The 16018-nt window shown below is 48.5% G+C and overlaps 1 protein-coding gene across 2 annotated transcripts in view; it reads right to left on the reverse strand.

The window, feature by feature from the left end:
* The window catches only part of KANK4 (KN motif and ankyrin repeat domains 4), a 34634-nt gene extending 20457 nt beyond the window's left edge, over positions 1-14177 (reverse strand). The window contains exons 1-4 of one of the 2 annotated variants that reach the window (XM_060005587.1): positions 14099-14177; positions 5922-7829; positions 4498-4609; positions 1299-1517 (exon numbers count right to left, since the gene is read on the reverse strand). In XM_060005587.1, the coding sequence (XP_059861570.1) occupies positions 1299-1517; positions 4498-4609; positions 5922-7829; positions 14099-14114 (2255 nt within the window). In that variant the 5' untranslated portion in view covers positions 14115-14177. The remainder of the gene's footprint in view (positions 1-1298; positions 1518-4497; positions 4610-5921; positions 7830-14098) is intronic. The other variant, XM_060005597.1, reaches the window with a different exon arrangement.
* Between the last annotated feature and the right edge of the window lie 1841 nt (positions 14178-16018).

A 16018-nucleotide genomic window follows, 5' to 3' on the forward strand; every position in this document is an offset into this window, starting at 1 on the left:
AATACTGGGTGAACACAGCCTCCTGACAAGGAGGCTTGGCTTCTGAGCTCTTCTGAAGAGTGAGTTAAGTGCATTGCCCCTTGGATCCTGCTGTTTTCGGGGGGCAGGAGCAGACCACCAAAGCATTTTGGGGGCCACGGGCCCAAATGCCATTCCTGACACGCTGGGAAAGGGAGAGTTATCTTTCCGACTTTGGAGCCAACATTTTCTGCCTGAGTGACTTGACAAATTCAAAGGACTCAATGCACAGCAGCAAATTTCTTCCGGTTACTCTTCCATGAAGGATACAGTAAGTGCTAATTGAGTCAATAAAATGAAAATCGATTAGGCTGGGGGCGCTCTCAATGATACGCACTCCTCCTGTGCTAGGATAAGGGCAGACTCAGCACTGAGAGGCCTAGGTTGGGAGTCAATGGCATTGGTCACCGAGAAGCTCCGCTCTCATCGCGTCCTTACAGCGCTGCTATTTCGGAGCAGCCCTGCGGCACTGCTGGACAATGAGCTGCCATTCACTGCTCATCACTCCTTCAGCAACCAGGCTGGGGATGATGGTAACGATAATGAATGGTACTTGTTATTCTCATTTCTCCCATTTATCAAGAACCTACTATGTGGCAGGCACCGCAGAAGGCATTTTGCATACTTTTTGACCTACTTTTTCTCATCCAGTCCTCAGATCAAATCTATCGGGTTGCTACTATCCGCATTTTACAGATGAGGAAACTGAGGCGAACGCAGCTAAAACACACCGTGGCAGACGTAGGATTTGAATCCAAGTGTGTCCAACCCCAAAGTCAGTACTCTCTTCATCATGCCATGTGACCTGTCATCACTTTCAAAAACAGGGTTATGTCAGTATGGCCAAAGGGAGAGGCAGAAAAACAGGTGGGAGAATCACAAAAGACGTGCGTTGAAACACCATCTCTGCTAGCTGCGTCACTAACTTCTCAAAGCCTCTGTTTCCACATCTGTAAAGTGGGGCTTATAATAATTTCTACCTTACAGATTGTTAGAAGGATTACATCAAGAGAATACCTGTAGAGTCCTTCACATTTTCAATGCTAAGGCCATATTAGCTTCATATGCAGAGCTCTGTCTATGACAGTATATCCCATGAAGGCAGAAGTTAGATCTGTTTAGTTTAACCAATGCACTGTACCTGGCATAGATTGGAAACTCAATAAATATTGGTGAATGGATAGATAAATGAATTAACAAACAACCAGATGAAAGGGTGAATAAATGCCCTTGCTCTTCCTCAGAGGATCAAGTGCCCCATCTGTCCCCGTCTGACTCACCTCTCAGCCTTGGGATGGGGAAGCTCTTCCCCAGGCCCGCTTTGCTGGTCTGTGTCACGAGTGCCCTCGGGAATGCCCTGCCCCGCCTTGTAGCTGAGGTGGGCATCCTTGCCCCGCCTAGATTCTGGGCCATCACACTTCTTCTCGGCCTCGCTGTCAGACAAATCTTCTGGGGAGGTGTCCTCACTGCTGGTCTCCTCACTCGAGGTGGTCTCATAGCTGGGAAAGGAGACAAGGTCACTCGTTCCGTGCTTCCTGCCTGATGCTCGTGTCAACACTAATGAGAACTCGGTGGGCTTTAAACGACACTTCCGTGCTTGCTAACCTCGTCCTCCATTCTCTACACTTGCAGTGCTGGGCAAGGGGACTCCCAGGAAACCTACTGTCAGAGGAACATGCTTTTAAGAGCTCTGTACCTTTAACGCTGGAGGCCATTTGGGGAAAAGGGTAATTAACTAAGCTCTTTGCAACAAACACACAAACAGCCCATGGCCTAACTGGTCGATGCATTCAGATGATCCAGGTATCCAAGGCTCTCATGGAAGAGTTTGATTCTGGAACCCTAATGTCCTGTCCTGAGAGAGACCCAGATCTAGGCAAACGTCCCCCACCCTGAGTTCTCTGAATTGCCTAACAAATCTTCACATCTCTGGGTGACTGTGAAGCCTCCCTTTGGCCGCCCTGTTCTATCCCAGCTTACAGCTGACAAGGGAGGAACCATCTGTGTTCACTCCTGGCAGGGTTCCATGGGACACGTGAACAGTTGGGATACTTGAACCTAGCACCTGCCTTTCTCAGTTGCTGTTTCAACCACGGTTTAAAACAGCAAAAGTGAGGGCGTGGGCCACTTGAATGGCCTTCCCTCCCCAGCAATGATCCTTATGTTCAGTCATATGCAACTCTATTGAGGTGGCAGACCAGAGACCAGAGAGGAAAGTTCTGGAAGATGTATTGATCCCTCTGCTGATGGTCAACAGGAGACCTCCGATGGAGGATGCTCCAGTTAAGATGAAGATTTCGGGTTCTTGGCCTACTGGCACTGCCACAGAGACCAGGGGAGACCAGTGGCCACAGCTTCTACTGAACCCCCTCATGCCCTTTATCTGAATGGTGGTCCCTATGTAAAGGCCCTGTGCTCACTGGATTTGCACACCCAGACTGCTCCCTGGACAGAATGCTCACATTCTGTCTTGTTCAAACCCCAGATATTTCTTCCTCTACTGTGCTTGGCACATTTTGCTTTTGTGATTAAGAAAACGGGACATATTAAGTTTACCAAAGAGTTCTTATCTTAGAATTGCTTCATAAAAGCTCCACCTTGAAGTTCATTCATTCATTCAACAGACATTTATTGAATACCTACTATGTGCCAGGCACTGTTCTAAATGTTATAACCAAAGTCCCTATCGTAACTGAGCTTAAACTCTAAGTAGGGAAAGGCAGAAAATAAAGACGTAAACAATATATTCAGACAATGATAAGAGCAATGAGTAAACTAATAACGGGCCATGGGATAGCGTGATGCGAGGAGGGGCTATTTTCATTAGAGCAGAAGTTTTTAACGTTGGCTGCATGTTAGCATCACCTGAGGGTGTTTAAAGTTCCCGATACCTGTACTGCACCCGAGACTAATTAAACCGGAGTCCTCCAGGAGGGGGAGCCAGGCGTCAGTATTTTTAAGGCTCCCCCAGGGTTTCCAAGGTGCAGTCGAGGTTGAGAACCACTGCACCAGACTGACAGATACTGAGGGATCTCTGGGAGAGAACTTTAAGTGGAGGAAACAGCAAATGCAAAGGCCCCAAGATAGCCTGACTGAGCATGTTTAAGGGAAGAAAGCCCAGAGCCAGTGATGGGGGATGAGGCCGGCTGTAGTCACGAGATGGACCTCCAGGTTTTGGTACAAAGCTGGCACTTTGGGGGACTTCCCTGGTGGTCCAGTGGTTAAGAATCCATCTTGCAATCCAGGGGACGCCAGTTCGATCCCTCATTGGGGAACTAAGAATCCACGTGCCATGGGGCAACTGAGCCCGTGTGCCGCAACTACACAGCCCAGGCGCCCTGGAGCCTGCATAGCGCAAGGAAGAGCCTGTGCCGCAACTAAGACCCGACGCAGCCAATAAATAAATATTAAAAAAACAAAAAACAAACCTGGAACTTTTGCAAGTATTTAAGCAGGGGAGAGACGGGACCTGCTTTAGACTTTGAGGTTAGTCTGATTCTGCTTTCTGTCCACAAACTGGGGAAAGCTCAGAAAAAAATGGTTTCTCCTCTGGCCACAGTGTCTGGCGTCAGCAGGCGTAAGAACAGCAACCCTCCTATAACATCGCATTTCAATCTGTCTGACGTTTCCCTCACAGAACCTGCCACAGTAGTGACGTCACCCTTGTCTGAATTGGGTGTCTTCCTTCTGGTCTCACCCAAATTAGCAGGGGTTCTGACCTGTTCCGGGCAGCCTCCTGGGCCCACCCCTGGCTGGGCCTGGTGCCCCTGCTTTGGGCTTTCCCACCATCCTCCACTTCTTTCTCTACTAGAGTTCATCTCATCCTGTCAGCATTCTCCCTTTACTTCTGTCTAATCTCTGCCCATGTCCAAACTGTGAGTTAAAGGCAGGGACAATGATTTATTTGACTTTTTTATCCCTACCACCAAACACATCATCGGTACTTAATAAATGTTTGTTGAATGACTGACTTAGAAAATATTCTAAATCCAGTGATTTACTCTCTACACTATATAAGGTCTGGTTCACGTTCTGAGTCAATAGACATTGATCGTTTTCCTTCATCCTAAAAAAGTTGGTCTGGTTTGCTGAAAGTTAGTTAAAGGAAGGAAAAAATTAAAAGGATGAAATCTGAAGTTCTACAAATTAAGAATTTGTCCTAGGTTCAGTGTTATGGTTCAGATTAAACGCCTTCCTTAAAGGGCTCATGTGTCCCCAAACTAGCAGAAGGCACCAGAATCCTGGCCCCAGGGAACACCAAAGCCAAGACATATTAAAAGCACAGGATCCAACAGACTACCACAGCTGGCAAGAAGCCAAACACATGCAAACCCGAGAGGGAGTTTTAAAGGGCCGTTGAGATTAATTCCCTTGAAGAAGAATGAAAACCAGATGCTTCCCCTAGGAAAAGAGAGTGCTCGGGACAACAGCAGGAGAGGTAGTGTGGAGGGTAGGCTGGGCTTCATGAGCGATGCTTACCCACCGTTAACCCCAACAAACTGAAGGTTCTTTTTGGTCCCATTACCTCCTGCACGGAAGCCATAGTCTTTCTTTTTCATTATGGATTTAAGGCTGGTCGACGGGGAGATCTCTAGGCAGACACAACATCACAGGTTAGCATGATCTTGGGGATGCCCCAGAATGCAGCAGAACTGGGACTCTTGCTTTGAGGGCACACGGGCTGAAGGTGTGTGAAGGGGCAGAAAGGGAACTAGATAATTTAACTCAAATATACTGAGGGTCTTTGAGGTGCCCCAACCTTCTGGTCAATGCCAGCCAAATTGTTCCGGTTCACAAACCCTCTACGTGTGGATTACAGAGTAGAGTTATTGGAGCATTCTTGAACCATGTGGTGTGAGTGCCACTGTTGTCCCTATCTCAGTCTGGGGAAATCTGAGGCTCAGGTGTGCTCAGGGAATGGCAGAACAGGAGTAGAACTTGGGCCTCCCGACCCCTGGTCCGGCACCCACTTCTGCTCGAGGGCACCCCAGCGGTCCTTCCTGACTCACAAGCCAGATGACACTTGTGATGTGGGGTAGCCGCGGAAAACACACGAGCGAGAGCACGAGTCTTCTTTTGCTGGGCTTTGCTGGGCTCCAAGTTACAGGAGGCAATTCACAATGAGTACGACTAAAACTAGCACCGAAATAACGAGAAAACAGCCAATTTGTGAGCTGCGGCAGGAAGCAGACTCACACGCTGCTGCCCGTTGAGCAAAGCAAAATATGGTTCCACTTAACTCCAGAGTGTGTGATCTGTTGTAGGAGGAAGAGCTGCTCCGCCAAAGGGTCGACTTCCACATGTATCGCCCAATTTCTCTCTCTCTCTCTCTCTCTCTCTCTCTCACACACACACAGACACAGAGGGAGAGAGAGGGAGAGAGAAAATAATTCAGTAAAATATCTCAGCTCTCAATATAATGATCCTCCAAAACAAGGCTACAAAAAAACCTCTTAATGTGCAAGAACTGGGCAGGACCACAGGAATGCAAGAGCCCAAGAAACAATTAAGGGAGGCAGAGGTTTAAAGCACTCACAGCCAGCCACCCTAGACATCGCCTTTGCACAATGCAAATGAGAAAGAGGCACCTCTCTGGGCAGACACACAGTGCTGCAGGCTTGGCAAGTGTGGGCTGGGTTTCAGCTCCCGTTCACCCTCTGGCATCTTTGTGCCCTGTGCTATGTGAACGGCTGTATGTGGTGGCCCTGCAGTCGGTCCCAACGTTAGAGCAAGGACAAGAGCAGAGGTTCCAAGCCTCCACTGTCGCAGAGATCAGTTTTTATTCCACCGGGTTCCTGGATGTGCTTAAACCTTTTAAAAAAACATATGCATGCAATTAAAACCCTTTTCCCCTTGGACTCGTCAAGGAGCAATGGTTTCCCGTCGCAGGCACCAGGATTTACCCGTCGGCGGGGAGGAAGAGGGGCCCGGGGGCTCCCTCTGGGGTGCAGCGTGGGCCGAGTAGGCGGACAGCAGCAGGTTGAGGGAGCTCTGCAGCTGGCTCTGAATGCTGCTGAGCTTGGAGGCGGGCTGCTTGATGGCATGGGCCAGCTCCGGGTACCCATGCTCCAGGCAGCTCCACTGCTCCTGCAGGAGCTCCTGGATCTTCTTAACGTACTGCCCGATAGTGGCATCGGTGGTGGGCGAGCTCGGTGGCCTTCCTGGGCGCTCCTTCCCCGGGAGCTCTGAACCGGCCTCCTTCCTCCCTGCTGGGGGAGCCTTTCTCTCGCTGCTCCTTGGAGAGCCTCTTGCTCCCCTGACTGGACCCTCGGCTCCCACCTGATGGCCTCCCTCCTGGTCAGAGCGTCCTTCTTCGATCCTGAGCTCAGTGGAGAGGCAGCTATGTAGAGAGGGGGTGAGGACCATCTTGGATCCCTGTGGCAGTGACAGCTGGGATGGTGACACAAATTCTGCTGGGCTCCGATCCCCCCATTTGTGACTCTCCTGCCTCCACAGGACGCCATTCCCCTTTCCCCAGGCCCCCCAGCTTTCAGATCTTGTGCTGCCCATAAGGTTGACCCCAATGCTCTTGTCACACGACTCCCTGGTCAAGAGTCCGTGCAGAGGGTCAGTGTTGGTCATGGTATCAGTCTGGCCCTGAGCATCTTTGGTGTTCTCGTGGCTAAGCTTTCCTGTCAGTTGAGCTAGAGTGCACTCTAGCTCTCGAATCCTCTGCCCCCTAGCCTTGATTTCCTCCTCCTGCCGCTGGAGGGCAGCTCTGACTTGGGCTAGTTCCTCAGTTCTTCCAGACAACTCCCCCTCGAGGCCCGAGAGCTGCTGCTTCAGGCTGGAGATGCTGCCAGGATCCACGGAGGTAAGGCCCAGGCTTTCCTCCGTGACCCGGATACCGATGCTTCTCACGTCTACTTCTACAGGTGGCGGCGGTGGGATCTCGATGATGTTGAGCTCGATTTCTTCGAGGGGGAGCTCATTCTCAGGGACGGGTGATGGCAGAGGTGGGGGGCTTGGTGTTGGGGAACCGGGGGTCGTAACCGCCACCTCGGCTTGTCTGCTTTCCTGTTGGTCTTCTGCATCCTCTAGAACTACAAGTGATGAGAAAGGAGGACTTGAGAAAGGGAGGTGATTTGCAGCTGCTTCTTCACCCTCTGGAGGCTCAGGCCCCTTCAGGATCAGCTCCGGTATTCCTGGCACCAGGTTTCCAGACTCTCTGACTTCTAGTTGGGCCGCTGCTCCCTGGGCGGAGTTGGAAAAACCTGCAAATCCTTCCGCAGGACCAAAGGCGCCATCACAGACACCGCCTTCACCCTGAAGTGGGGGGAGGGCGGGCGGGGTAGGGGGCCCTGAGTTTAGGCTTGGGTCCTCTGAGGCCCTGTTCTGCAGCAGCGTGGCCGGCATGCTGGATGCTCTCAAGAGCTGGGGCCGTCCACTCCCGGAGGCGACCTCAGCCTCCAGCTGTCTGGCGGTCTCCGTCAGCAGGGCCTTCCGGTGGTAGCTCGCCTCGCTCCCGCCAGCGGCTTGGGGGTGATCACCGAGCGGCAGTGGCTGGGCTCGCGCCTCTGTCCCGAGCGACACCTTACTTGGCACCACTGGGGGCCAGTTCGGGTGGGAAAGAGCAGCGTGGGGGCGAGCGCCGCTGTCGGGAAGGCTGAAGTTTCGGGGCAAAGTGCTAAACTTGGCCTGCTTGGCCCGTCTGTGGATAGGAATCCTTTTGATGGTGTTTCCCTTCTCGATGTCATCCACATACTTGAGGAAGTCCAGGTCTAAATGGAAGCCATACGGGGTCTCCACGGAGTAGGGGTGGCTCTTTGGAGGGTCTTTCTCTTCATCCCCCTGAGAGGACTGGTCTTTGGCTGGGAGACATAAGACATGTGAAAAAGAAGCACAACGTTAATGAGAAAGACAGGCGGTGAGACCTAATATCTCTCGCACAAGCGTTCTCCTAAACGTTCCAGCCTCTGAATTATGCTGAGATGCTCACCGTCTTTTGGCTGGGCTGAGAAATCCTGTTATTAAATCAATGTGGACTTAGCCAATGTCTCCAAGGAAATAGGTAGAGGGAATAGTTTCCAATTTGCAGTATGGCATTTCAGTTACCACTGTGTACTAATTGGTAGGGTACTAATTGGTAATTATGAATATGGACGTTTACAAAGGATGAGATGCACGATTGTCTCAATATTAAACAAGGACCTTGCATTATTGAAATAGGTCCTAGTAAATCTTGCTAAATCCAGAGATATCAAGGAGCCGTGCCTCCTGCATCATTTAAGCTTCCTCTGACGGCTGAGCCTCTAGGTACGTGAAGCTCAGAACGGGCAACCATAGTCATGCACAGCCTATGCTCTTTTCCACTGGAAAACTGCGTAGTGCTTAACAAACAAGTTTCACTCTCAAAAACTCATGCCAGGTAAGGAAATACCACTTCCTTCACAAACTGGAAAAAAAGGTGGTGGAGGAAAATGGGACAATCCATGTCAAAAGGGACATTGGCAAACATTCCTCCAAGAGGTGTGGGGCTCATGATTTTTCAGAGCAGCCCAAAGTATCAGGAGAATGTCACGATGAGAAAGTTCTCCATCACACCAAGGCACCACTGATCTTGACCCCAGCAGAGGATGCTGAGAACAAGTCAGTCCTTTGATTATTTGTCTCCAATTAGCACCTTCCTCAGGTTAAATAATCTTTGTTGTTTTCATGTTCCTAATGTGACACCCTTTATGATCTCTGTGACATTCTGCCAAACATGCTCTGAAAATGTTGAGTTCAGGAGAGGACATTAGTGGAGAGCACAGAGGCCAAGAATACAGAGCCTGGAGCCCAGTCTATATTTCAGCTCTGTGACCTTGGGAAAATTACTTAGCCTCCCTGTGTCTCATCATCCGAAAGATAGCAATAATAACAGGTAAGATGAGATGGTGAGGACTGATTAATACATGTGAAGTGCTTAGAACAATGCCTAGCACATGATGAACATTCAATACACGCGCAATATTATAGTTATTATCTCTGTGGAAGTCCAAATTACAGAGAACTGAAGCCCCCTGATGGAAGCTGACTTGCTGGGTACATAGGAGGGGATCCTCAAATTCTTTGTGTCTGACTGATTGCTTGACTCCAAGAGTAATAGGCCCTGGGGGAAAAATGACAATGTAGCAGTAATTGAGTTCACTTACCTCAACCACTATTTATTGAGCACCTCTGTTGGTTGCTAAGATAGATCTTAAGGACACAGAGATGAATCAGGTATAGCTCTGCCCTCAAAAAAAAAGTATGGTCAAGTAGGAGAAACACCAACAGGTACAATGCAGTGTGACAAGGATGGTAACAGATACATGCTCAAGGACCAGTGTTCCTTCTTGACTTATTTTCCTAGTTTCTCAGAAAAACTTTCTTAGACTTAGAGGCTAATTCTGCCTTGGTTGGAGAGGGATGACTTCATAAGAGCGACATATAACTGGGTGTTAAATGAATAAATAGCAGTTTGCCAGGAGAACACAAGAGGGTGAAAGACATTGTAGCTGTTTATCTCCAAGATGGCCATTATCAATTCCCACCTTCTCTAGACAGGCAAGGGAATCTTATATTGAGAGGTGGGGTCCATTTCTCTATGCTTTTGAATCTCAGCTGGCCTGTGACTACTTTGACCAAAAGAAAATGGCAGAAATGACACTGAGAGAATGCCAAGACTAGGTCATAAGAAGCCTCTAAGTTCTACCTGCGTCTCTTAGAGTGCACACTCAGGGGGAAGCCAGATGCCATATGAGGAGTCCAACTTCCCCGAGACTGCCATACTGTGAGGAAGCCCAAGTAGCTCCAGAGAGAGGTCATGTGAAGAGACGGTGAGAGATGCCTCGCCAGCCTGAGCTGTTCCAGACATCCTAGCCCAGGTGCCAGGCATAAATAAAAGAACTTCAGATGACTCCAGCCTCAGCCATCATCTGATTTCAATGACAGGAGGGACTCCAAATGAGAACCACTCAGCTGAACTTGTGTTAATAAGGCATGATTGTTTTAAGCCACTAAGTTTTGGGGCGGTTTGTTATGCAGCAATAGACAGCCAGGACAGATCAATTATGTCAGAGGATGGGCAGATGCATTAAGGTGTGACCATCCACAGTAATTCAGGGTTCTATAAACACAGTTGATACGGTTGGAACTTAAAGTGTGGAAGAGAAGCGTGAGGGGTAGAAAAAGACAAAATTGGAAAGGTCAGCAAGAGCCAGATCAGGGAGCCACTTGTATGCATGCCAACAAGCTTTGACTTTACTCTCTAGGCAGTGGGAGTCATCAAAGGGTTTTACACAAGGGAGTGACTTGGTCAAATGTGATTTCACAGTGAGCATTCTTACAGAGGATTAGAAGAAGAACAAACCAGAGGCCTGAAGACCAGTTGGGAGATTGCTGACATGGTCAAGGTGAAAGAAGCTAAGGGAATGGAAGGAAGGGGCAGGTTCAAGAAGAGGTGCAAATGATGGCGTTACCTGGGGCACATATAGGGCTGCTTTTTCCCTAAGAGTGATGACATATTTGGACTGAGCTCTTCCCACTTGCCTGTCTGATCTATCCTTCTGGCCAGTGCTACATGCTTGGGGCACAGGAACTGTGCTTAGGGAAGTACAGTTATCTCCAAAGAACTAAAGAAGCCAAGTAGACACATAAAGGCTGAACCCTTGAACACTGACACACTCGACCCTACCAGCCTCAGTGCTAAGTAAAGTTGCAGGGCCTGTGGGTGAGTTAAGTCACAGCCTCAGCAGGGAACACAGCAAGACATTGGTGCAGATCCACAGGGTTGGTCCAAGTTGGGTTCCAGAGCTTCTGTGCAGATACCTGGACTCCAGGCAGATAAGGCGTAAACACTCCTCCAGCACCCAAAAACCTCCAATAAGTTCCCATTCACCCACATGATTTTTTACAAACCTGCTTTCTCCCAAAGAGGCACACTGGTAGTCTCAATGACAGCAATTGTTCTCTGTTAGTTTCCCAGCTGCACTTGGCTATACTCTTAGGCCTACTGGCCGGTTCAGCAGCCTCCTGGATTATAGGAACAAGCCAAATCAGAGAGGAGGTATTTGTCTATAGTTAAATAGGGAGCAGATTTATGACCCAGAAGGCAAAGAACACTCCAAAGGAGAGACTGCATTATTTATCTGCCTATTGCCTCAATTCGGTAGAAATGAACTGATTTGCCCATCAGCCTCTGAGAGCAGGTCCAGAGCACAAATACAATAATAGCATCAAATGAGGAACAGCAGGTTCCAAGGGAAAATATTCCACAAGGGAGACTGAGGTGAATCAAAGAAGTCTGTGAAACTGAGCAGTTATCCAGGATGATGGGTTTAATAGGTGCTTTCCTAAGCTACACTATGGGGTCTCTCTCTCTCTCTCTCTCTCTCTCTCTCTCTCTCTCTCTCTCTCTCTCACACACACACACACACACACACACACACATTATGCTGCTGTGCCTGCCACCCGCCTTCTGCATTCCTTCTCTTTCTCCCAGTGCAGGAGGAATGCTGGACCTTGAATGAGGGAGCTTGATCTGATATGCTGGGAGATCTATGCTCACATTAAGCTCTGCTCCTTTTAATTCTACCTGGTGATAGGTATGCAGGAGCTCAGAATTCCAGGCATTGGGCCAGGGTGAGAATTAATTAGGAGGACTGTCTCTGCTCAAAATGAACTTCAGATCTGACAAACCAACACATAACTGGCTGGAGTTGAATCCTGCCTCTGTTACCTCCTGCCTCTGTGATTCTGGGCAAATTATTTAAATTCCCTATGCCGCAGTCTCTTCATTTGTAACGTGGTGATAAGAATACCTAACTCACAGAGTTGTGATTATTAGCACCGACGCAGTAGAGAACATGGCATAGGTACTGAACAAAGGGGCCAAAAGATGAGGATGGGCTAGCTCTGAACGGGGCAGGGGGAGATTCACGGAGAATGTGCTCTTTCTTGAATATTTAACTCTGTGTTAGGACTACAGCATCAAGGGGGAGTGAGAGTCCCAGAAAATAATTCTGGAGAAACTGGGAAAAACGAGTCAGGGGAGAAGAAAAAAGTAGGATATATGAGGCTCAGAGCTACCTAGAATTCCCTACAGAGTCTCGGTCTGAAAGCACCCCAGATCACTAGACCCTTGGAAAGGACCTGCAAACACAGTCATGAGCCTAAGACTTACAGGTAGGCGTGAGAAAAGGGATTAGAAGGAGACAAGGGAAGGAGGAAGGGGCCACAGTCATTACCCTGAGGGAAAAAGTGAAGTGGGGGGCAGGTAAGGGAACCCATCAGAGGCATTTAAAATGAGGAAAAAAGTCCAAAAGCCTATACTCAGTTTCTGAAGGAAATGGGAAAAACAGAAACTAGAGAGAAAGTGGCCAAAATTACAACCAGAAAGAAGGGGAATTAAATGAATCTCTTCAAAAGGCCAAGACAGTGGAAGCTGTCTTTTCCCTCCTCTGCCTTTATTTTGTGAGATGTGTGTGCTTGAAGGGAGGGGTGCCTTTCTTAGCTAGTTGTGGGTGATCACGTGGAAAGCAGCCGTGTCAAGGATGCTGAGCGGGGACAAATGAGGCAAGCAGGAATGACAGGCCCCCGGGGCATTAAGGGAATTAGCTGGTGTTCTGTGGGACCACTTTCAGGGAAGCGCTGAAAAGGCAGCTCCCTGGGGAGAGAGGCAGACTTTTGAAATATATGGTAACCGCATTTGGAAAGAAGGATAAGGCAGGGCTGGAGCTGCTGTCCAGTCCTTGAGTCCTGTCCCAGTGAAGGGCCATATAGGCTCTCCTGTTTCCTGACATTTGGCAAATCTGGAAAAAGCATTTCATTAGAAGTCAGGGGATCGGGGTCTAGTCAATGATGCTTGGCAAACTTCCTGGGAAGGGAAAGGGGAACAGTCATCGAGACATTCGTTGGGCTAGATAGTTATTACTCGACAAGCTTACATGCATTATCTCATTTAATCCTTTACCAATCCTGCGAAGTAGGTATTAATACCTGCTTATAGACGAGGTGTGGCAGACTGTTTGCAAAAATAGCCACCATTATAACCCACCCTTATGTACTTCCCTCCCACACTGACCCTAGGCTTGGCCTTGTGACTTGGTCAACAGCAAATGTGACATATGCAGAGATTTGAAAGTTGCTTGCATATTGGAGTTTGTCTGTTCCTGCTGTGCTTGGAACCCTTCTGTCATCATGTGAACAAACCCCAACTAGCCTGCTGGGCAACAAAAGACACATGGCCAAATCATCACCGATGCCCTAGGTGACATGGAGTCAACCACCAGACATGTGAGTGTAACCATTCTAAACCATCAGGACAAGTCACCCAGAAGACCACAGACATGTGAACAAGTCCAGCAGAGATCAGTCAAGCTGGCCCAGCCCAGAATAATGGCTTAGCCAACCCACAGGATCTTTTAAGAAATAATAAATATCTTTAAGTCAATACATTTTTGAGTGATTTGTTACACAGCAAATCTAACTGATATAGGAGGGAAGTGAAGCTCAAAGAAGTGAAATGCCTTGGAAAATCACACAGGTATGAATGTAGGCTCTTTTACCAAATCGTGCCTCTTTTTTTTTTTTTTTTTTTGCAGTACGCGGGCCTCTCACTGCTGTGGCCTCTCCCGTTGCGGAGCACAGGCTCCGGACGTGCAGGCTCAGCAGCCATGGCTTACAGGCCCAGCCGCTCCGCGGCATGTGGGATCTTCCCGGACCGGGGCATGAACCCACGTCCCCTGCATCGGCAGGTGGACTATCAACCACTGCGCCACCAGGGAAGCCCCGTTTGCCTCTTTTTTAGACCTCTAGCTCCTCATCTCTAAAAAGAGCTTAATGAGTGAGATCATCCTGCTCCCTTCTTGGTGCTTGGAAGGGATGAGAAACACTACAAAAATTACACAACTCCAATATAAACATAAGCCTTCATTTTCATTCCCTACTACCTTCTCTTGTTCATGTCTGAAACACACAGTTTGGGTTTCCCAGCACCGCCTATTTGGGGACGGTCTCCCATAGGCCTCCCCTGAGCTATTTCCAGGATTTATGGTAATAATTTCTTTCCAACCCAAGTGCTCACTGTAGAACAGGGAATACAAGGGATCCTGCCTACCGTCTGTCTTCTCCATCTTAGAGAATGCTGACCGCCAGTCTCTTGGGCACTCTTCTTCCGATAAGCCTGCAAAATTTGTTGGAGTGTTCTGAAAGAAAGAGGATGGAAAAGTGGAGAGTCTCATTACAATTAGAATAAGTACGGAGGGAACATAGCACCAAGAAAAAAAAAAAAGTAACACCCCTCCTTGCCTTTCTCCCAGGGTGCCCATGTGTTCGTAGCTCTCCAAGGAGGGAAATTAAAAGCCTATACACACTCCTAGAGTATAATCTTGGGTGTGTCTTCATGGAATCTTAGCAGTGGTTGATACCAAAGGAAGCCTCTGGTCCAACTAGACAGATGAGAAAACTAAGGCTTAGAAGTTAATTGTTCTGTGCAAGGCCTCTCAGCACATTCGTGAAGGAACTGGACCCAGGGCTCCGACAAGCAGCATGGTGCTCTTTCCAAAATATCAAGAGCTGAAATCTACTCACTTCCCGTCATGGTAAAAGAATTATGATTCATGTTTTTGGAAAAGCTGGAATCAGACTACCTATAAGTGATCTGTGACATCCCAATCAGATTCAAGAAAAAGATGAGCTAATTGGAAGGACTGACTAGGAGCTCATAGTTTGGGGTGATTTCTAACCAGGGGCAGAACAAGGGGGAGCTCAAACCTGGGAGCCAGAAGACGTCAGTAACTATGCAAGCAGCATACTCTCCTGACTCTGAATTAGGGTGCCTTGAGGTTTGATCATAAATTCTCCCCAAAGTTTCAATCCTTTTCCAGCACTACTTCTTCAAATGGTAAACACCCTGGATCCTGCCCCCAGTCCAGTAAATCACCCAGGAAATTGGTTTTTATGATTTAACTCCACACACATCAGAATAATAAATCATCTGTGACACCGCAGCAGTGGAAGCGGAGCCGTTTTAGGAATTCCAATGTGCTCGACCACGCACTCCAGATCAGAGAAGCGTACCAGGGATGAGGGAAAGGTTGGGAGGACGTGGGAGTGAGAGAAGGACAAGGGGTGGCCCCCAGCAACCTGGGATGGAAAATGGGGAAAAAACAAGCAAACTAGGGAAGAGGCCTGGGAAATATCAGGCCTGCCAAATAAGAGGAAGTCTGAAGTCTGCCCGACAGCAAGTTTGGTGTACCCTCTTTCTGGGAGCGTTGCTGCCGCCTCCAAAGCTAGCACCCTGCTCCTGTCTCGGTTCCCCCATAACCACGTTCCACGCAGCGGCCTTTGCCTATGCAGGAGTGGCAGAGCCTGGAAGGGCAGGCAGGGTTTCTATAGGCAGAGACACTCCTTGCAGAAAGATCACAGACGCTAAATACCTCACTTACCTTTGTGGCAACAAGTACTTGAGTTTGGAACTGGAGCAGAGAAGAAGTTAGGGAGAAGGAGGGTGAATGTGGATGGTCCTGGAGGCTAAAAGCGGCCACTGAGGAGGCCGACAGCGGAGAGGCATGGAAGCTTCTAATCAGGGGTGAGGGTGGGTCGCCCTTGTTAGAAAGAGGAGGTTCTGAAACAACCTAAGTGTCCATTGACGGAAGAAAGGATAAAGAAGATGTGGTACATAGTATATATACATAATGGAATATTACTCAGTCATAAAAAAGAAGGAAATCTTGCCATTCGTGATAACACGCACGGACCCTAAGGGCATTATGCTAAGTGAAATAAGTCAAAGACAAACACTGTATGTGAAATCTTTATTAAACAAAAGAGAACTCATAGATATAGAGAACAGATTAGTGGCTGTCAGAGGCAGGGGTTGGGGGGTGACGGCTGGGCAAAATGGGTGAAGGGCATCAAAAGGTACAAACTGCCCATTTTAAGATAAAAAGTCCTGGGGATGTAATGTACAGCCTGGTGACTATAGTTAACAATACTGTATTATATTTTTGAAAGTTGCTAAGAGAGTAGATCTTAA

The sequence above is a fragment of the Delphinus delphis genome, chromosome 1 (genome assembly GCF_949987515.2).
Source record: "Delphinus delphis chromosome 1, mDelDel1.2, whole genome shotgun sequence".
NCBI classification, from domain to species: domain Eukaryota; kingdom Metazoa; phylum Chordata; class Mammalia; order Artiodactyla; family Delphinidae; genus Delphinus; species Delphinus delphis.